This window comes from Chrysemys picta, chromosome 15 (genome assembly GCF_011386835.1).
Source record: "Chrysemys picta bellii isolate R12L10 chromosome 15, ASM1138683v2, whole genome shotgun sequence".
Taxonomy (NCBI): domain Eukaryota; kingdom Metazoa; phylum Chordata; order Testudines; family Emydidae; genus Chrysemys; species Chrysemys picta.
In genome coordinates, this window is record NC_088805.1 from 4,210,197 (window position 1) to 4,231,625 (window position 21,429).

General features: G+C 64.1%; 1 protein-coding gene across 3 annotated transcripts in view; it reads left to right on the forward strand.

Annotated features, from left to right (window-relative positions):
• Positions 1-1,063: 1,063 nt before the first annotated feature.
• Positions 1,064-21,429, forward strand: part of INPP5J (inositol polyphosphate-5-phosphatase J) — a 31,547-nt gene continuing 11,181 nt past the window's right edge. Inside the window, exons 1-10 of one of the 3 annotated variants that reach the window (XM_065568253.1) lie at positions 1,064-1,384; positions 2,958-3,781; positions 9,746-9,856; positions 13,216-13,324; positions 14,905-15,021; positions 15,114-15,289; positions 16,924-17,035; positions 19,016-19,125; positions 20,170-20,359; positions 20,556-20,693. In XM_065568253.1, the coding sequence (XP_065424325.1) occupies positions 1,283-1,384; positions 2,958-3,781; positions 9,746-9,856; positions 13,216-13,324; positions 14,905-15,021; positions 15,114-15,289; positions 16,924-17,035; positions 19,016-19,125; positions 20,170-20,359; positions 20,556-20,693 (1,989 nt within the window). In that variant the 5' untranslated portion in view covers positions 1,064-1,282. Of the gene's footprint in view, positions 1,385-2,265; positions 2,371-2,957; positions 3,782-9,745; positions 9,857-13,215; positions 13,325-14,904; positions 15,022-15,113; positions 15,290-16,923; positions 17,036-19,015; positions 19,126-20,169; positions 20,360-20,555; positions 20,694-21,429 lie in introns of those variants that run through there. The other 2 variants (XM_005278834.4, XM_065568255.1) reach the window with 2 other exon arrangements.

Sequence of the window (21,429 nt, forward strand, 5' to 3'; positions counted from 1 at the left end):
GGAGACATGAGACGCAGCACGTGTGTGCGTGGCACACGATGGGGCCGGGTGGGCATGACACGTGTGTGGTGGGGGAGGGGGGCAGGGTCATCCACGGGAGCCGCGCGCCAGGGACACAGATGTAGGATGCTGCTGAGCAGACCCCAAGCAGAAGGTCCAGGTGACCAACTGGGCGGGGTCTTCCTGACCCACATGGTGCTAATAGGCCATGCCGGGTGCTGGCCTCTGGGTTTATTGAACACAGTCCCAAGTAGAGCTTGTAGGTACAACCGGGACCCCTCAGTCAGGTCCCTCTGGGGGGCAGGGAGCTTAGACCCCAACCCTGGGGTTCCCGCCGTTTCCCCAGCCAGCTCCAAACTGAAACTCCACCGCAGCCGTCTCCTTCCAGCCTCCCCCCGGCTCCTCCTCCAGTCTTTGTCCAGTTTCCCGGGCCCAAGGTGTCACCTGGCCCCAGCCCCCTCCCGGCTCAGGTATCTTCCCTCAAGTACAGTCACCCCCTGCTCTCCCAGCCCCCATGCAGACAGTCCCAGGTCAGTCCGCCCCGCTCCCTACTGCGCAGCGTCACAGCCTCTTCACCCCCCATCTCCAGGGGCATCGGGGGCTCCTGCTTCAGCTGGTCCAACAGGGTCTCCCTGCCCCTTCTGGGGTGGGCCCGGGGGGGCGTGGCCAGCTTGGCACAATCCTCTGCCAACCTGCATCACAGCGCCTCCTAGTGCCCCACTGCGGCAATGGGGTCAGCACTGGCTGCAAGGGGAGAGTGCCCCCTACTAAGCCCCACCCCTCTCCGTACAGCACAGCGCCCCCTAGTGCCACGTGCGTCTGATGGGGGCGAGTTTTGCCCCCGACACCCTGTTCTGCGCAGAGCCCGGGGTGTGATGAGGCCCCAGCTCCCGGCCAGTGTGGGACTCCGAGCTCTGCCAACCCTGCCGACAGCGCCAGCACCGGCCCCGCTCTGCTAAATGCCGATGCCCCCGAGAGGCCCCCAGTGCCTGCTCAGCTCAGCGTCCCCGACAGGCCCGTGCCAGTGGGGCAGAGCGGCAGCGGGTGCCCTCACCCAGGGAGCAGAACCTGCGGTGGCAGCTGTGCCAGCCCGGGGCAGGGCAAAGGGCTCCCAGCGCCCCCTTTCTGCTTGCCCAGCCGGCTGCCCTCCTGGCTGGCAGCGCTCGGTGGCACCCTGATGGGCTCCTGCGCCTTTAAATCCGCCAGCAGGTTGCGGGGCTGATGACATCACTGAGTCCCTGGGCTGCAGGAGGGAGCTGAGAGCATCATCGGGGAGGCAGCGATGGAGCAGTCGAGCCGCAGCAGCCGGAGGCCGGGGCCGGGGCCGGGGAGGAGAACCGCCGGCCCGCAGGCTGGGGCAGAGCCCTGCGGCAGCCACCGCAAGGTAAGTCCCGCGGGCAGCCCGGGCGCACCTGAGCCAGGGGAAATGGAGCCTCCTCGCAAGAGCCGGGAGCGCTGCCCCCCGGGGTGCCCTCGAGTGCCGGTCCCCGCTCGGACCGGCCGTGCGCTCTGGGGCCGGGCCGTGCGCTCTGGGGCCGGGCCGTGCGCTCTGGGGACCGGCCGTGCGCTCTGGGGCCGGGCTGCCCCTGGAGCCCTGCGGGGCGAGTGAGGCCGGGGCCCTGGGCTGGGGCAGTGCTGCTAGGACTGTTAGTCCGATGACCCCAGGCTGCCCCCCGGCTCCGGTCCCTCGCACACCTGCGTGAGGGGCCGGCTGGCCTGGCTGGGGTCCCACGCACCTGTGGCCCAGGCGGGGGAGCCGGTTCCCGCTGGCAGCACCAGCCGACCTCTCGCCCACCCGGTGACAGACTCGCTGGTTTTGGCAGGTGAGTCAAATGATGGCTGGTTTCTCCCCCGCCGCCCCCAGGCCGGGGGAAGGCGGGGGCCTGGGCTGAGCTATTTTCATGGCCAGTTAGTGGAGGAGCCAGATCTCTGGAAAGGCGGGGGAGGTTGGGGGGAGCTGGGGGGCTGGGTCCCCGAGGGAGTAGAACCCAGGAGACCTGCCTGTCGCTCCCCGGCGGGACAGCTCTGCCCGGGGCAGGAAAGAGCCTGGTGATGTGGAGGGTCTGGCTGGCTCTGCCCCCCAGTGCCCCCCAGCTCTGAGCCCCATGGGGGGATTTCATTGGTTTGAGCCAGGCTCTGGCGGCTCCAGTGGCTTGGCCTGTCGTGGTGCCCCCGCCCTGCTGCGGGCGCTGCCCGAGCTGACACCCAGCACCCGTGTTACCCAAGAGCCAGCCGGCCTCTTCCTCTTCCCCTTCCTGCCAGCAACGGCAGACGTTCCTGGGGCGAAAAGCAGCCCCTGCCTTTGGAGGGAGCCAAGCGGCCGTGGGGTCCCGTGCCCGATGGGCCAGCAGCCCCAAAGCGGGGTCCCTGGTATGGGAAGGGTTACGGGAACGGTGCAAGTGTCAGCAAGTCTGAGCCGGGCTGAAGAGGGGAAATGAAGGGCATGGAGGGGCCATGTGAGTGCAGGGCTCCTTGGAGGGAGAATGGTGCCTCGCTCCCCAGGTGCCAGCGACTCGCTGCCCAGCCCCCTGCCGGCAGGTCAGACATCCTGTCAGACCCACAGCGCAGAAAGCCAGACAGGAACTGGGTCCCCAAGGTTGATGCTTTTCACACGAAGGGGCCTCACATCGGACACCGAGGCCAAGCTGTTCTCAGGGGGCCTGATCGTCCCTCAGAGCTGAGAGCTTGGCCCCCTTGGGCTGGGTGTCCGGAACTGCTAGGCCAAGTCCTGCGGGAAGGGGGGTGTCTCTGGGAGGGGGTATCCCTGGAAGGGGGTGTCTCAGGATGTCCCAGGAAGGGGGCGTCTCTGGAAGGAGTGTGTCTCGGGGTGTCTCTGAAAAGGAGCGCGTCTCAGGTGCTCCTGGAAGTGGGGCGTCCCTAGAATGAGTATGTCTCAGGGTGAAGGGACAGTGTCCCAGGGGCTCACACGCTCCCTGTCTGTTCTCTCCCTCTCTCAGATGGAGCCAGCTCACCGTGGGAACAAGGACCAGGGACCGGCCCCAGCCATGGGGGCCCCGTCTCTATCGCCACGGGGCTCCATTACCGCCACCTCCCCGGGACCGTTTGCTCCTCTCGTGGCTCCGTTCGGTGCAGAGGGCTCAGTTCGGTTCCAGCCGGAGGGCTCCAGTGGGCCCATCTCAGCAGCGTACGCTGGGGGGAACCTCCCCCTGGGGCACAGGGGCTCCAGGCCCGACACCCTCTTTGACCCTTTCCATCCCGTCTCCCCTCGCTCGCAGCCCGAGGGCTCCCAGCACGTGGGGCCCGAGGAGAGGTCCCCGGGCAGGCACAGCCAGCCCCAGGTGCTGGAGAGCAGCAGAGCCCAGCCCGACGGCTCAGGTGGAGTCCAGCTCTTCACCCTGCTGTCCCCGGTGGAGTTCCGCCCGCTGTCCCCGGGCGCCGGCAGCCCCTCCTCCCACCCCAGCCAGTCGCCCAGCCGATCTGCGCTCCCCGAACTCTGCCCCCTGGATCAAGGGCCCTCCGGGAAGATGCTCCCTGTGGAGCGGAAAGAGCCACTCCCCAAGGCAGAGTCCAGTGACTACATCTCCGGGGGGAGAAGTGGCTCGTCCCCCAGACCCGTGAGCCTCCCCAAAGCCATCTCCAGTGAGTTCCTCTCCGGGGGAAGGATCGGCCCCTCCAAGTCCATGACCCTGGCCAAGGCCGAGTCCGAGGACTTCCCCTCGTACGGGAGGAGCAGCCCTTCCCTCGCCCTGCCTGGCTGCATGGACCCCTCCGAGACTTCCCTGAGCTGGCTGGGCAAGGCCAAGGAGAACGGCGCATTCCGGTGAGCGTGGGCTGCAGCGCTGGGGGGGGGCAGTCTGCTCCCTGGGGGGCTGGGGAGCCTATTTCAGGGTCTGGGTGTGCTCGGAGCCCTGCTGCAGCGGGCTGGGGGGGAGGGGGAACCGGGAGAGGCTCTGGCTGAGTGCCAGCACCAAGGAGCAGAGAAATGCCTCCCTCCGGTGCTCTCTGCAGGTGGCTCGCAGCGTGCTCAGCAGAGTCGGGGCCACCAGCCCAGTCTGGATGGGCAGAGCCCTCTCTACGGGGCTGGGGCAGGTGGGGCGTGTGCCACCTGCCTGCTGACTGCTCCTCGACCTGGCAGCAGCTGGGGATGTGATCCCGGTGCGGGGCTCAAAGGGCACCAGGGACAGTCGTGTAGCTGTCTGTCCATCCAGCTCCCTAGCTTGGGAGCCTGCCTGCAGGGCCGGCTCCAGGCACCAGCCCACCAAGCTTGTGCTTGGGGCGGCACCTGGAGGGGGGCGGCGAGGTGCTCCGGCTCTGGCCGCCGGGGAGAGCGGAGCCCCGACCGGGCCTCGCCGCCCTCCCCCGGGCGCTCTGGCTGCCCTCCCCTGCCGCGCTGGGGGGGCGGGGGCGGCCGGATGCTTTTTTGCCTGGGGCGGCAAAAAAGCCAGAGCCGGCCCTGCCTGCCTGCCCCATACACCCACCCTGTAGCCAGAACCCACCTTCTTCAGCAACGGCAACTGTCCGGTGGGGCTGGTGGGCCGGCATTCAGTGCCATTGCGTGACTGATAGCAGCTCTGCGCCGGGAGAGCACGCACCTGCCCTGGGCTCCGGGCCCCTCTACACATCCCAGCCCTTCCCAATGAGAGCCAGCAACTGCTCCAGAGGGAACGGCCCGGCTTCCCCCGGATGCCAAGGCATTGCCTGCTCCTCTCTTCCTCCCCCAGGTCTGCACCATGCATCAAAGCCAGGGCAGCAAACTCAGGCAGACCATGGGGAGGGGAGTGGGCTCCGGTGTCTCCCCCCTGTCCCCCCCCACACACCCCTCTCTCTCCTAGGAATTCAGGGGGACTGACTCTCTGGTAGGCAGCTCTCAGGCAGTTGAAGGCTTAGAGCCAAACCCAACCCCCTTGAACGCCACCCAGAATCCAACAAGCTCCTGGATCGGGGAGAGACCCACAAGAGACCCTGTTTCTGCACCAGCTTCCTGGCTGGGGTCAGCTGCAGCCACGTGTGTGAGCCACGGCTACAGCCCGTCCCCGGGGCTCAGATGCAGCCACTGCCCTACCCCACCTCGGTCTCTTGTGCAAATGAGCTAGCGAGTTCCATTTTGCATGTAATTTGCATGGCACTAGAACCACCAAGTCCCTCCCTGAGCAGTGGGGCAGAAGGAGCCGTCACGGGGCTGCACGACCTCAGGCAGCTTGTTGGGGTGGGTCACTGGGAGCTGATACAATGGGGAATTAGCAGCCTCCTGGGGATGGGGGGCTGCGGGGAGCCTGGAGCCAGCCTGCTACTGCTCTAGCCCGGCCCTGAGCCTGCAGGGCGAGGGGCAGAAGCTCCACAGTGGCCTCTAGTGGTCAAAAGACACAGCTGCAGGTAAAGGCCTTCCTGCCACCTAGCCGGGTGCGTGACAGTCCTGCTGAGGTGTGGGCGTCGAGGCAGGGCTGAGCACTGGGCCTGCTGTGCCCTGGTGTGGATCTCACGCCCCTGGGCTGGCACTAGCAGGGTGCTGAGTGCACTTGGTGCGTAGCATGCCCAGCGTGGTGTTGTGACGAACTGGGACTGTTCTCACTGTGGTCTGTGAATGCTGACAGGGGAGTGTGGCTAGGATAGTCTGCATTGGAGGATGGGAGACAGCCCGAGGGCGCATACCTGAGTGTGTAACATGAGAACCCAGGAAGGGGTTGAAGGCCAGGTGACTCCTTAACCCGGGAAACTGAACAAAGGCTGTGGGAGGGGTCGCTGAAGCCAGAGTGTGGGAAGCAGGCTGGAGAGATGGCTGGGAGGCAGAGATGGCTCTGACCTCCCAAGGGGGGCTGGGCTGGGATGCCCGGGGACCCCAAGATGGACCTAACTGAGGGGGTCCCTGTTGTCTGTGCCTGCAAGACCTGTCTTGGACTGTATTCCTGTCATCCAAATAAACCTTCTGCTTTACTGGCTGGCTGAGAGTCGCAGTGAATCGTAGGAAGCCGGGGGTGCAGGGCCCTGAGTTCCCCAATACTCCGTGACAACTGGTGGCAGCGGCGGGATCTACTGCACCCCGTGGACGGCGCTTCCTGCAGTAAGTGACTGGGGAGCAGTAAAACGAAGGGGGATTGACGGGGACCAGGCGTGCTGAAGAGTGAGAGAGAGACGGTTATTACCCCTGGGAGTGTGTGACCAGCGAGAAGGACTTTTGCAGTAACAGGGTCCCCCGGGGGGATCGCAGCGAGTGGTCCCAGGGGCGGAGAAGTCTGCAGCTCGACCCTGGCAGAGAGGTGGTGACCTCGAGAAGGGCTGGCACACTAGGGGTCCCCCTGGGAACTGTGGGGAGCTGTGAGCACACAGGCCGGTGAGTGGCCAGCAGGAAGATGTATGCCAAGCGGCTTAAGAGCGACCTGGTGGAGCTGTGCAAGCAGAGGGGGCTGTGCATTGGGAGGCTCACCAAAGAACAGCTCATTGCCCGGCTGGAGGCGGAAGATCACGCGAATGAACTGATCCCTGTGTCTCAGGGAAGCAGCCTGGCAAATGCAGCGCAGGCACCAGTGTCTGTCCCAGCTGGGAGTGGTCAGCCGGCTGCTGAGGGCTTCCCGAGACCCCTCCTTCCTATGCCTAGGGGAAGGGTGGGGAGGAGCCCAGCAAATACCGAAGGCGCCGTGACCCCCCCGGCCAGCAGGGGATCCTCCCGGCGACGTTCGGCATCCGTGGAGCGGAATTGGCTGGAATGGGAGAAAGAGCTAAAACTGAGAGAGCTGGAGGATCGTGAACAACAGAGACAGCATGAACGGGAGGAGAAAGAGAGACAGAGACAGGAGAATGAGAGACAGCGTCAGCATGAAGAGAGACAGAGACAGGAGAATGAGAGACAGCATCAGCATGAACTGGAACTGGCGAGATTGAAGGGCAGCGAACCCCCGGCTGCGGTGAGTGAGGGGGGACCCAGGACTGCACGGAGCTTTGACAAGTGCATCCTGGCCCCACACAAGGAGGGGGAGGACATGGATGACTTCCTGGAGGCCTTTGAGACGGCCTGCGAGCTGCACCGGGTTGATCCCACGGACAGACTCCGGGTCCTTACCCCCTTACTGGACCCCAAAGCCGTGGCATTGTACCGCCAACTGGAAGAGGCAGAGAAAGGGGACTACGAACTATTCAAAAAGGCCCTGCTACGTGAGTTTGGGCTGACTCCTGAGATGTACCGGGAAAGGTTCCGGAGTCAAGATAAAACCCCTGAGATCTCATATCTGCAACTAGCCGTCCGCATGGAAAGATACGCCAGCAAGTGGGCTGGTGGGGCCCAGACGAAGGAGGACCTGATTAAACTGCTGGTACTGGAGCAACTGTATGAGCGGTGCCCATCCGACCTGAGGCTGTGGTTGGTGGACAGAAAGCCAGAGAACCCGCGACAGGCAGGCCGGCTGGCCGATGAGTTTGTAAAGAGCCGGTCAGGAGATAAAAGGGAGGAGTCCCAACGGAACAGTCCCACCACAACGCAGAGAGAGAGTCACCATGGGACCTCCTCATGGGAAAATACAGAAAAAACCCATCAGAGGGGAGCATCCGGCATCAGGACCATCCGACCTACTCAAGGGAACCCATGGGACATGGGCTGCTACCACTGTGGCCAAAAGGGCCACATACGGGCCCAGTGCCCTAGGCTCAGGGACAGACTGAGCAGACTGAACCCACAGAGGGTTGACTGGGTAGAGACCCAGCCCGGCGAAAGGCAGCATTCCCAGGGAAGGGGGGCTGGCAGAGTACCACCTGCTAAGGAGGGAGGAGAGCTCCAGGCCAGCTCCTCTAGGGGGCTGGATGCTCCAGACTCAGGATTTTTGGTTTATATGGTAGGCGCGGGGCTGTCCCTCCGGAGAGAGTACCTTGTTCCCCTGGAGGTGGATGGGAGGAAGGTCAATGGATACTGGGATACGGGCGCAGAGGTGACGCTGGCCCGGCCCGAGGTGGTGGCCCCAGAACAGGTGGTGCCCAACACCTACCTGACCCTGACGGGGGTGGGCGGAACACCAGTCAAAGTGCCCGTGACAAGGGTACACCTGAAGTGGGGGGCCAAGGAGGGCCCCAAGGATGTGGGGGTACACCCGTATTTGCCCACTGAGGTATTGATGGGGGGGGACCTGGAGAACTGGCCAAGCAACCCCCAAAAGGCACTGGTTGTGACCCGCAGTCAGAGCCGGCGAGGGGCACTGCGCCCTGGTCTTGGGGGGGGTGCCTTGCCTGAGGCGCAGGACCCTAACCTGGTGGGGAGGGAACGCCCAGGGACACGGCTCAGGGAGGCTGCAGCTTCAGGCCCAGCGGGCGAGGAAGAGCAGGTGGCCATCCCCGTCCCAGCTGCTGAGTTCCAGGCCGAGTTACAGAGAGACCCCTCCTTGCGGAAGATAAGGGACCTAGCCGACCTCAATGCGGTACAGACCATGGGACGAGGTGGCCGGAAAAGGTTCCTGTGGGAGAAGGGGTTCCTGTACCGAGAATGGGCTCCCCCAGGGAAAATGGAGTCAGGGGGGATCAGGAGGCAGCTGGTGGTACCCCAGAAGTATCGCTGCCAGCTGCTGTGCCGGGCCCATGACATTCCCCTCTCAGGGCACCAGGGAACCTGGCGTACCCAGCAGAGGCTGCTACGGAGCTTTTACTGGCCTGTTACTGTCCGACAGTACTGCGGATCCTGTGACCCCTGTCAGAGGGGGAGGAAGGCCTGGGACAAGGGGAAAACAGCTTTAGGACCCTTGCCCAGCATAGAGGAGCCTTTCCGGAGGGTGGCCAAGGTTAAAAAGGCGGCTCTGAACCAAGAGAGCCCAAAGCACAGACCTCCAGACTGGAGCGCTGGGAGAAGACCACAGCCCAGTTGGAGCCCCAGAGGTATGGGGGTGGGGAAAGGGCACAGGCCGCATAAACCTTCCCACATGCGAACTGCGAGTGCCATCAAGCACCCCCGACCTAAGGGGGGGCGTGAAACTGAAGGGGCCTGGTGTAATTCTCACCAAGGAATGGGAGGGATGCGGGGGCATCCATGGGAACGGGGGTAGGTTCGAACTTCCCCGGGTCACTGGCTAAAGTGACCCTGCTCAGTTCGGTCTCGAAGGGGGGAGAGATGTGACGAACTGGGACTGTTCTCACTGTGGTCTGTGAATGCTGACAGGGGAGTGTGGCTAGGATAGTCTGCATTGGAGGATGGGAGACAGCCCGAGGGCGCATACCTGAGTGTGTAACATGAGAACCCAGGAAGGGGTTGAAGGCCAGGTGACTCCTTAACCCGGGAAACTGAACAAAGGCTGTGGGAGGGGTCGCTGAAGGCAGAGTGTTGGAAGCGGGCTGGAGAGATGGCTGGGAGGCAGAGATGGCTCTGACCTCCCAAGGGGGGCTGGGCTGGGATGCCCGGGGACCCCAAGATGGACCTAACTGAGGGGGTCCCTGTTGTCTGTGCCTGCAAGACCTGTCTTGGACTGTATTCCTGTCATCCAAATAAACCTTCTGCTTTACTGGCTGGCTGAGAGTCGCAGTGAATCGTAGGAAGCCGGGGGTGCAGGGCCCTGAGTTCCCCAATACTCCGTGACAGGTGTTCTTAGCAGCCGCTCCGTGCACGGGCAGAGCCCAGCGGTGCGGCATGCCCGGCAGCCTCTTCCTCGGGCACGGCCTTTCCAGACACCTGCCCTGTTCATTAGTCTCTGTCGTGGCCGGTTCTCTCCCCCGTAGGGCAGCAGCTCCGAGGCAGAGGGGTAAGAGGACTGTGGAGGAGGGAGTGGGGCCAGGCACCCTTGTCCCAAAACCTGAGCGTGGCTCCCTTTGTCTTTCCAAGGATCACCGTGGTCACGTGGAACGTTGGCACAGCCATACCCCCGAGCGACGTGACATCCCTGCTGCACCTCAACACGGGCGACACAAACGACACCGACATGATTGCCATTGGGTAAGCAGTGCCTGGGCCGAGAGCTCCTCCTCGCCCCACTGTGGGGGTTGAAGGAGGCTGTCCTGCAGTAGGTGGGCCCCAGAGAGGCTAGCAGGGCACCGAAAGGAATTGTCCACTAGCCCAAGCAATGGGGCCTCTTTAGAAGCAGACAGATCCAGGTTCTGGTCCCAGCTCCCCAAGTGTGCATGCTGTTCCTGCAAGGAAGATGATTCAGAATAAAACACACAATAAAAATCTAACAGTAAAAGTCACCCAAGCACTCTTTAACCCCCTGAAATCCGCCCTCCTTGCTCCCCCGATCCCTGTGTGCCTAGCCCGTACAAATGCCCCTGCACCTCTCGGTATTGGGCCGTGGACAGTTCAGCGTCCCCTCCAAAGTCTCTCAGGAGCGTCTCCCTCTGCAATCAGCCCTTGGCCGTAGTAAGCAGCCCTCAAGGGCATGAATCCATTGTTCTGTTCAAGCTGGATTGGAGCCAGCCCCTGGTAACACTTAATGCAGTTCTTAGCTATCGACCAGGCAGCTCCCAATACAACGCATGGAGACTTTGTTGGCACGACAAGCCGGACGAGCGTTGCCAAAGTGCAAGAAAAAGACAGGCCCTTTGGGTACTATTGTAGTGGCTTACGTTAGCACCTAGGAACCCGAACTGAGATCAGGGCTCCATTGTTCAGAGACCGGCCCTCTCCCAGAGACCTTCCCGGCCAAATGAGGCTGCTTGTGGGCTTGGTCTCTCTCCTGCTGGACTCCCCCATCCAGGCTGGGGGTCACACATGCCCTGGGAGGTTCAATCCCCCGTGCCCATCTGTGATCACTGTCCATTCCTAGGGCTCTCCGGGTGCTGTGACACCTCTGGCCCACTTACCTGTGCCCCAGGGCCTGGCACTTTTTTAATCCCTGTCTGCTTTTCGATGAGATGTCTTCAACCAGCAGCTTCCCTAGGGAGGGTGTGAAATCCCCATCACTGGAGGTTTAAGAACAGGCTGGACAAACGCCTGTCAGAGCTGGTCTAGGTTGACTTGGTCCTGCCGCAGCACAGGGGCTGGAGTAACTGACCTCCCGAGGTCCCTTCCAGCCCCACGTGTCTATGAGGCAGCGTCTCCCACCATTTGCTTTGGTTAACAGCTGCCCGGGCCGAGCTGGGGCAGGCTGTTAATCCTGCAAAGCCGCTGCTGGTGCAAACCTGGGCAGAACTACAGTGACTTGGAGGTGGCTGGGCCCCCCAAGCCCCAGACTGTTTAGTAACGCAGCAGCTGCATACGATGTGCACCAAGTGGCATTGCACATGCTTCTTGCATCTATTGAAGGCACCGAATTCCCTTAGGGTGCAGTTCAGGCCTGGGCTGAGAGCCTGCGAGAGGCCTACCCCATAAGCGGCCGTCTGTGACCCCGAGGCCTTTCCCAGGCTCTCGGCACAGGATGGAATTGCACCTTCCGAGAGCACCCACTGCCCCGCATCTCTCCACGCACTGCTTGTCTCTTCCCGTCTCAGATCCCTGCAGCCAAAGCAGAGCGCCCAAATCTCCTTGAACATCCGTGGGATTTGGGTGCCTGACTCTCCTTGGCTCTTCTTGCCAGTCCCAGCCTTCCTCACTCCCCTTTGCCAGTGCAGCCTGTGTAATCGCCTCGGCCCAACCCAAAGGGAGGCTGGTGCTTCCTCTTGATGGGGGATGCTGGCATTGTGGCCAGTTAAAGTCTGGCTTGGCAGTGGTGGTGGAATAGCCAGGGCCGTGCCACGGACTAGACATCATTGGCTAAGTATCTCTGGAGACCCCTCCCAGGGATCAGAGAGGCGGGTGTGCCACTTCGCAGATGGACTGTGCTGTCAGTCACACTTGGTAGGAAGGGGCCCTTTATAAAGGGTCAACCTGTTTTAGGTTTTTTTCCTGCTGCCCGTCACCATAGCATCTGGGTGCCTTCTACATGAAATCAATAGCGATAGCCAAGCCACTAATGGAGTTCATGGAGTCTCTGGCATTTCTCCCTTTTCCGGGGTCAAAACTCTGGGACGATTCTTGGGTTTGACTTTCTGTTTCAGATTTTTTTTCCCTAGCATTTAAGGCCAGACGGGGCCATTAGATCATCTACTCTGACCTCCTGTATACCACAGGCCACTGAGTGTCACCAGTTACCCCTGTCCTGAGCCCCAACTTGTGATTGACTAAAGCCTCTTCCAGAAAGGCATCAGCCAGCCTGGATTGGAAGACATCAAGAGATGGAGAATTCAGCGCTGCCCTTGGCAGTCTGTCCCAGTGGTGAACCACCCTGGCCGATAACATTCACTGTAGGAGTTCCCCTGTGGGATTCGTTGGGAGGATTAGGGGAGCCAGTGTTGGGGTGCAGGGGAGACAGAGTTGCCCCAGTCTCCTAGCAGAAAGGCTTTTCCAAAGAGGAAGGTTTTATGGCATTTCCTGAAGATGCTTGGACTCTGGTCTCCTCTGGAAGGTTGTTCCTAGCACCTCGTTGGAGAACACTTGGTCTCCTGCACTTTGGGTGGAGCGTGTCAACGACCGATGTTTTAATAAATGTTTAACTGATCGTTGGAGACCAGCAGGTCAATTGGTTGCTTATGAGCGTCTATAGCCTCTTCTACTGACGGACTTATAAGCAGCTGAGGCCAATATTTCTTTATAACGTCTGTCAGTCACCCCTGAGCCTCTCGCCCGTTTCAGAGCGGCACCGTCACACCAGCTGTGACTGGATGTCTGTGTCAGGCCGAGTCTTTGAAAAGTCGTCGTTAGCCTGATTCTTCCCTTGCGGGAAATGAGGCCGGGGTTCCCAGGCGTGCAGCATGTCAGGGCCGCAGCCCGTCTGAGGCTCTTAGAGTCCCTGGCAGGAGGGTGGAGCTCAAGGCTGGGTGTTAGGGCTCCCTGGTCTCCTTGGACAGGCTCCCCCAAACCAGAGCCGTGCCCTCGGGTTAGTGCCCGGCTGGCAATACGTTGGGAATCGCACAGACTCTTGGGACGTCTCCAAGGGCAGCGTTCGTTACTGTGGGAGGCAACAGCCTGTCAGTTGCTGCATGTAGCTTTGTGTGACTACGGGCACAGCACCTCCGCGGGGTCCCCAAGACCCCAGCCTGGCGGTTAAGCCCCACCCCGCTGGCTGTAGTGTTTGACTCGCCCTTAGCTGCCTGCTGGGCACAGCGCAGACGCCCCCTCCACTGCCAGCGGCAGGGACTCTCCCGGGGGGATTTCCGTCTCCCTGCTCCCTCCAGCACTGGGCCTCTGCCCCTGTCTGAGGGAGCTGCCCCTAGCTGGGATCCAGGCAGTCTCCTGGCAGGGAGCAGTGCCCGCTGGCTGGAGGGCTACTGGGGAGTCTGCCCAAGCCTGCCATCAGACCTGTCTGTCTGTCTCCCTTCCAGGCTGCAGGAGGTGAACTCCATGATCAACAAGCGCCTGAAGGACGCCCTCTTCACAGACCAGTGGAGTGAGCTCTTCATGGACGTGCTGAGTCCCTTCAACTTTGTATTGGTAGGGGGGGGTTGGGCTCGAAGGTCTGCTTGGTTTGGGCAGGAAGCTGATTAAATCAAACTGGGGACCCCACCCAGGAGTGCAGGCAGCCAGGGCCTCCCTACGCCTTTCCCCCCAAGTCTGGCAAGCTGACAGTTCCCCATCCTGGATATCAGGGTCTCCCTGGGGGGTGGGATTTGAAGGAGACTGCTCTAACCCCTAGACAATTCACAGGGATAGCAAGGCCCTGCCACCAGTTTATTGGGTTACTCTGGGCAAGGCACGTCCCTGCTCTCTGCCTCAGTTTCCCTCATTGCACCACGGAGAAGTGACACCCTGGCCCACCTTTGCAAGGTACTGAGAATCCGGGACATGAGGTGCTTCTTGTTCCATGGGTGTCCCCTCAGTGCCGTTTGGGGTACTTCTTTGAATTAAAGGGATGAGGTCAAAGAGTAGAGGGGAGCCGGTGGGGAGTCAGGAGTGGGGTGCGCAGGAGAACATACAAAGCTCATGACAGTGGTATCTGGGGGCAGGCACCGTCCATGGGCTTCTACCTGTGATCTTCACACTCCCGGCCCTCTTTGTGCATGTCCTCACAGCTGTCTCCATGGCAACTTGAGACTGGGAGGTCACAAGCACAGTTAAACTCTTCTGATGGGGGGGGCCCCAGCTGCTGGGGGGGCAGGGCTGTGTCTGGCTCCTCCCTGCCTGAGGGCTGGGGGTGTAACTCTACCTGGGCCCAGGAGTGGAGGGCAGGTCTTCCCCAGCAGAACAAGGTTGGGGGCTGCTCTGCCATGGGGGCCTGAGCCCACCCCATCTCCAGTGGATCTACCCCATGGCCCGGAGCCCATGGAGCTGCCCTGTCTCGTCCCATGGCCCTGCGGCTCACAGTGTTCACCATCATGCCTGCCTGGCCAGCGCAGCATATCTCCGCGTCATGCTGGTCCCTCGCTGGCCCACGGCCCCCGTTCCTTGTGGGGCCAGCACAGCCCCCAGCACAGGGCGTGTGGAGCCCTTGGCTTTGACCAGCCGGCCGTGCTCTGGCCTATCCAAAGTCCTAAGGGCCCACCCCCATCCAGGGAGCTAAGCCCCGCTGGGCACTCTGGGATAGCGCCTGTTGCCAAGAGACTGCTCTGCAGGGTCCGTTCCTGGGGCAGTCGCATGCCGGCGTCAGCCTGGCTGCACACCGATTGCCTGGGAATGGACGCTGCGGAGCCGGGCGCCGGCCAGGTACCAAATACAGGACAGGGTGGGTGCTCCCCGTCACAGAAAGTTGCACGGACCTGTAGCCTGTGGGGTCTGCATGCTCAGGGTGGCTGCCATCTGCTCTGGCTGGCGCATAAACACCCCTCAGCGCTGTGCCAGCGCTGACCAGTCCTGCCAGCCCTGCCCCTGGGAAGGTGGGTCAGTGCCATCAGCCCTGTCTCGCAGATGGGGAGACTGAGGCAGGGGCAGGGACTGGCCAAAGGGCACCTGGGCAGAGCCGGGATTCTAGCTCAGGTGCTGGCGCAGCCCTGCACCTCAGCCCCACGTCCCCTGCCATGCAGGGGCAAAGCCCTCGGATAGCTGCCCCGCTTCACGCCCTTCTCTCCCTGTCGCAGGTGAGCACAGTGCGGATGCAGGGTGTGATCCTGCTGGTGTTTGCCAAGTACTATCACCTCCCCTTCCTGCAGGACATCCAGACGGACTGCACCAGGACCGGGCTGGGCGGCTACTGGGTGAGGAGGGTGCCGCGGCAGGGGTGGGGGAACGTAACTCCGGGGGGGGCTCCCCTCCCCCGATGACACAGCTTGGGTTCCTCTTGGAGCAGGGCAACAAGGGCGGGGTCAGCGTGCGGCTCTCCGTCTTCGGCCACATGGTCTGTTTCCTGAACTGCCACCTGCCGGCTCACCTGGAGAAGGCCGAGCAGCGCAAGGAGGATTTCACCACTATCCTCAACATGCAGCAGTTTGAGGGGCGCGCAGCCAGCGGCATCCTGGACCACGAGTATGTACCCCCCCACTCCTTCCACTTCCTGTCCCATCCCCCCCGCTCTGATTGGGGCTTGGAGCTGAGTCTGCGGCTCTACCCCTCTGAAACAGGCCGTGTCCCGCCCCCAGGAGCCCAGGAGCTCAGATGGGTCCAGCAGGGTTCCTGGCGGGGGCTCTGCTCTGGGAATTGCAAGCCAGCACCTCACCTGGGCTCCCTGGGCGGGGTTAGCTTCCGCGGGGAGGCGGGGGAGAGTCTCCCCAGGCAGGGTTAGCTGCCACGGTGGGGGTCTCCCTGGGCTGGGTTAGCTTCTGTGCGGAGGGGGGGGGCGGGGCGTTCCTCCCCGGGTGGGGTTAGCTGCAGAGGGGGGGTAGCTGCTGGGGTGGGGGGGCTCCCCGGGCAGGGGGAGTGGTGGGCTCCCTGGGTGGGGGGCTGGGTTAGCTGGGTGGGGGGGGGCGCAAGGTGGAAGTTTCGCCTGGGCCCTGGGTCCAGGCCTGTCAGGTTGTGGTTTGCTCTGCCCGCTCCCCACCATGCTCTAGTGCTCGGTGCTAGCAGGGCTGCAGGCCCCGGGACGGCCCCACCAGCCGGCACCTGGCAGTGGAAATTTCCACCCCGGGTTCACGCTCTCCCATGTGATCCATGGAAAGTCTGCTGATCTGAGTAGAAGGTTTCAGCTAATTATCCCCAGGGCTGCCGGGCCCCGCACCTGAGCCGCTCCAGCAGCGGAGCAGCGGGGCTGGCAGCCGGCCAGCGCGTTATCGGCAAAGCACTGACCTACATTCCCTCGCCCGCACGGCTGGGCTGCTGAGAGCGCCTGCGCGGCTGGGTGAGATTGACTCCTGTCCCCAGGCCTCCCTGTGCCAGAGCCACGCGTCCCGGCTCCTGCTCGGCCCTGCCTGCCTGGGTGCCCCCCTGTGTGTCCAGGGCCCCTCCCAACACCCCCCATCCCATGCCCCCTGTGCATCCAGGCCCCTACCCACCAGCACTCTGTGCATCCAGGCCCCCCATTTGTCCAGGCCCCTGCCCTAGGTCCCAGACGCTAGCAGGTAAAGGGCTCCTGGCTGCCTGAGAGCAGGCTGGAGGCCGGGTCGCATTGGGGCTCCAAGGGCAGCTCCAGGACTGCTTGTCACCCCACCTGTCACCCTGGAGCTGGTTGGGGGCGCGAGGGGAAGCCCTGGCAGGGCTGCCGGAGGCCCGGCTGCTTTCACCCTGTCCCCGGAGGCCTGGCTGCTAGACCGACGCTTTCCCCACCCCCCACCTGCGTTAAACTTCCCCGAGATCCCGTGACGCTGTGTCTCTGACCCGACCCGCTGGGAATCGGGCCCCATCACTCTGGGTGCTGCAGGGGGGGCCCCCAGCCTCTTTGGACAGGGCTATGGGAGCTGGTGTCAGGCAGGGACTTTCCCTCCCCACTGCCTTACCCAGGACACTTCCCCGGGCGTCGGTTCTCAGTCCAGCGCAGCCCAGTGGCTGGATGCCAGGCCCGGGAGCCAGGACTCCTAGCGCTCTCCTCGGCTGTCACTCACTCACTTACTGCAAGCTCTGGAGGGAGTCGGGTCCCGTCTCTGCGGGCCGCAGCTGGCCCACCCCTAGGGATGCTGTGTGGGGAGCACGGAGTCCCCTCTTCACCCTCTCGCCCTCGCCCTCCCCAGCATCGTCTTCTGGTTTGGGGACCTCAACTTCCGCATCGAGAGCCTGGACATCCGCTTCGTGAAGTACGCCATCGACAACCGTATCTTGAGCCAGCTGTGGGAGAAGGACCAGGTGAGCGGCCGGCCGGGCGGGTGCGTCGCTTACGTCCTGTGCGGGCTCGGCTCCGAGATAACGCTCGGCTTGGCGGTGCTGAATGGGGGCCGGCAGATACTCTCCTGCAGCCCCACGTACTGAGGGTGACGTGGGGCCAAGGAGCCAGCGCCTCCCTGGGGCAGATATGCAAATCCAATCCCATCTGCCCCCAGCCGGGGGGCGGGGAGAGCTGCTCCCCTGGGGAATGAAAATCCCCAGCTGGGGCCCGCAGCTCCTTTGGGGAGGGGGAGGGCAAGAGGCTACCCATGCTGCTTCCTCCTAACCCGGCTGCTGCCAGCCCAGAGCCCGTGGGGCATGAAGGGCAGGCGTGCCCCTGGGCCTGGGGGCAGGTTCCCTGCAGCACCAGCTGCCTCCGTGACCCCGTCGCAGAGCCCCCCGGAGCGGGGCAGGGCTGCTCCCCTGCCTACTGCCCTGCAGCGATGCGGCCACCCTGCGTTCTTGCTCCATGTACAAGGTAAAATCCAAGTGCGGAATCCCCCTTAGGAAGAGATTGAGGGGGGCCGGGAGGGGGGCCGGGGTTCGGAAGAGGGCTGGGTTCTGGGGCTCAGGAAAGCGATGTGCAAAGTGCCTCGTTCCTCCCTCTCCATCCGCTCCCTGGGGTGTGGGTCAGAGCTACTTCAATCCCGTCCCGTTCGCCCTGCAGGGCCAGTTGGGTGCGGGGGAGCTGGGGCCCAGCCTGGCTTGTGCATCGCCAACCGAATTGCTCCCTGCGTTCCCAGTGCACGATCTCTCTTGTTGATGCACAAGCCCAGCATGACGTGGGGCCCTGGGGGAGAGAGGGGACTGGGCAGGGGCCTGGGGGAGAGAGGGGACTGGGCAGGGGCCTGGGGGAGAGAGGGGACTGGGCGGGGGGCCCTGGGGGAGAGAGGGGTCCGGGCGAGGCCCTGGGGGAGCGTGGGGGCCGGGCGGGGGGCCCTGGGGGAGAGAGGGGACTGGGCGGGGGGCCCTGGGGGAGCGTGGGGGCTGGGCGGGGGGCCCTGGGGGAGCGTGGGGGCTGGGCGGGGGGCCCTGGGGGAGCGTGGGGGCCGGGCGTGGGGCCCTGGGGGAGAGGGGGGGCCCTGGGGGAGCGTGGGGGCCGGGCGTGGGGCCCTGGGGGAGAGAGGGGGCTGGGCGGAGGGCCCTGGGGGAGCGTGGGGGCTGGGCGAGGGCCTGGGGGAGAGAGGGGGCTGGGCGGGGGGCCCTGGGGGAGCGTGGGGGCTGGGCGAGGGCCTGGGGGAGAGAGGGGGCTGGGCGGGCGGCCCTGGGGGAGCGTGGGGGCTAGGTGGGGGGCCCTGAGGCAGCGGGGGGGCCGGGCAGGGAGCCCCAGGGGAGTGTGGGGGCCAGGCGGGGGGGGGACGCATCTCTGTACTGATGGGCTCTGAGGTTGATTCGAGACTGTAATCTCTGGGCACGCACGGAGCTGCACTAAGGTTGGGCAGAGAGCACAGGAGCCGCCTGGCACTCCTAGAGGCTTGTGCTTGGGGCAAAGTCCTCCCAGCCTGGCCTGTGTTGCCGGGAGTTGTGGGGACATATTTGCATGAGGATCCGGATCTTCCCGCCTGCACCCGTGCTCTCAGCTGGGGCTCCAAGGGCAGGAACAGGTTGGCTGAGCTCCCCAAGCCTGAGTCTGCAGCCTGCCCTCCCCTGCGCTCCAGGGAACAGCCACTGGGGCTCCCCAGGGCAGGCATTAATGGCAGGCTCAGCTCAGTCTCTGGGGCTGCCCCCAAAAGAGGATGAAGGGGGGAGGGGAATCACCAGGGTCATGGGCTCCCCGATCCCCATCCACTCAAGCCCAGAGCCCCACTCCAGCCACCCCCTGACTCCAAGCCCCTCCCCAGGGTCAGCAGCCATGTTCCCGTCCTTGGAGGGGGTCAGGAGCTGGGGGGGCGGGGCTGGAAGGGAGGCCTGTGTGAATTGCACTGCCAATGGCTGTCTGTTCCCCTTGATCCCCTCCCCCAGCTGAACATCGCCAAGGGCACCTGGCCCATCCTGAGCGGCTTCCAGGAGGGGCTCCTCAACTTCCCGCCCACTTTCAAGTTCGACGTGGGCACCAACCAGTATGACACCAGGTAGGGGTGTGGCGCAAGCGACTTGCCTGCCACGGGGAGGGAGAGGCAGAGGAGAGGACTGGGGGGCCTAGCAGTGAGAGCGGGCACTGGGTGTCTTGAACTCTGGAATGGGGGTACCACTCTCCTCACTGCAGGATACTGGCACTTGGCTGGGGGACACAATACAAGCAGGGAGTGTTACTGAAGCAGTTTCTGCATGGGGGCTGGGGACGGGGCTCCAGGATGGGGGGCATAGGGCAGGCACACCATTGTGGGGAGGATATGGCAGGATACATCAGCATGGGGGCATAGGGATGGGCAGAGGATACAGGCGGCCATGTAGGCACGGGGGGCATAGGGATGGGCAGAGGATACAGGCGGCCATGTAGGCACGGGGGGCATAGGGATGGGCAGAGGATACAGGCGGCCATGTAGGCGCGGGGGGCATAGGGATGGGAAGAGGATATGGCGGCCGTGTCGGCGTGGGGGGCATAGGGATGGGCGGAGGATATGGTGGCCGTGTCGGCGCGGGGGGCATGGAGACAGGTGGAGCGTACAGGCGGCCGTGTTGGCATGGGGGGCATGGAGACAGGTGGAGCGTACGGGCGGCCGTGTTGGTGCGGGGGGCATGGAGACAGGTGGAGCGTATGGGCGCGGGGGGCATAGGGACAGGCGGAGGGGATGGGCGGCCGTGTCGGCGCTTTAGGCATAGGGACAGGTGGAAGGTATGGGTGGCCGTGTTGGCGCGGGGGCCATGGAGACAGGTGGAGCGTACGGGTGCGGGGGTATAGGGACAGGCGGAGGGGACGGGCAGCCGTGTCAGCGCGGGGGGCGGAGGGGACGGGTGGAGGGGACGGGCGGCCGTGTCGACGTGGGGGGCATGGAGCTTGTCATGGGGGCGGCTGCAGTCACTGTGTGCTGGGGAAGCCCTGCAGTTGCACCAGGGAGCATCCCCAAGTTGTGCTCCGTTCCCCTCCCCCAGGGCCTGCGCTGGGGAGGGGGGCGGCTTGCAGGGAGACCCCTTTGCCCTGTGCCAACTGAACGGTGCCCACCTGTGCCACACAGTGCCAAGAAGCGGAAACCAGCCTGGACCGACCGCATCCTCTGGAAGATCAAGTCCTGCGGTGCCCCGCACAACCCCAGCGGCCGGAGGCCCAGCAGGACCGGCCTGGCCGTGACCCAGCTCTGCTACTGCAGCCACATGGAGTACGTGGTGAGCGACCACAAGCCTGTGGCTGCCATCTTCGCCGTGCAGGTGAGTCTGTCGCCTCCTCTGGAGCTCCCCAGCAGGGCTGGCCGGCTCTCCCCAGCCCTAGTCTGGGTCTGCTGGAGCGGCTCTGGGACGGCCCTGAGGGTCCAGCCCACCCGACGGAGGCGCTTGGCGGCGTTGGCAGAGCTTCCCCTTCAGGGGTGCCGCTGCCCCACTCACGCCCTGTGCTTCTCCCTGGCAGTTTGCCTCCAAGACCGACAAGCCCTTGGTTGAGATTCAAGTGGCCGATGAGTGGTCCAGACCTGAGCAAGCCATTGTCCGATACAAGATGGCCACCGTCTTCCACAGGAGCTCCTGGGACTGGATAGGTCTCTACCGGGTAAGGGGCTGCACTGCGGGTGGGGGCAGGTGGGCTGAGTGCTGGAGGGGCAGGGTGTGGGGCCCACCTGCGGGTGCTCCTGGCCCCTCTGCTGGGTCCTTCCCTGGCTGCTGCATAGGGGTGTGCAGGGGGAGAGGGGTGGCTGGGGGTGTGAGGGGGAGCAGGGCCAGGTGGCTAGGGAATGGCAAGAAGGCAGGTGTCTCCTGCCCTTGGAGGTGGAGATGGAGGGTGCGGGCTCCACGGGGCTCCTCCCTCCCTCCCCAGCCCCCAGAGTCCCACACCCCAAAAGAGCTGTGCCCCCTCCCCCGGCAGTAGCTCCCACCCCCTGCGTCTGTGCACTCAGCAGGTGAATGGGGGGCGCTGTGGGGCTAGGTGCCTGTTACGGGGTACCCTCCTGAGGGGCAGCGCTGTCCTGCGGGAGCACCGGCTTTGCCACTCGGAGCCAGGCTGTCCTGCCTCTCTAAGCGGCCACTGCCTGCTGCCCCTTCCCCTCCTGATGCGCCTGCCCAATGGGGCGAGCTGCCCCTGGCCTGAAGCAGGGGAGCCGACCCCCCTGGTGCTGGCATCCCTGGCTACAGTGCCGCCCGGCGACCAGCCGCCGTGTGTGCTGGGGCCCTGTGAGCATGGACCCCAGGGGAGCGCCAGCGGGCCGCAGGTGTCCTTGGCACCGTGCAGCCGGCTCACAGGGTGAGCCTGCACCTCGCCCGGGTGTCTCCTTACAGCCTCGGGCGGGCCT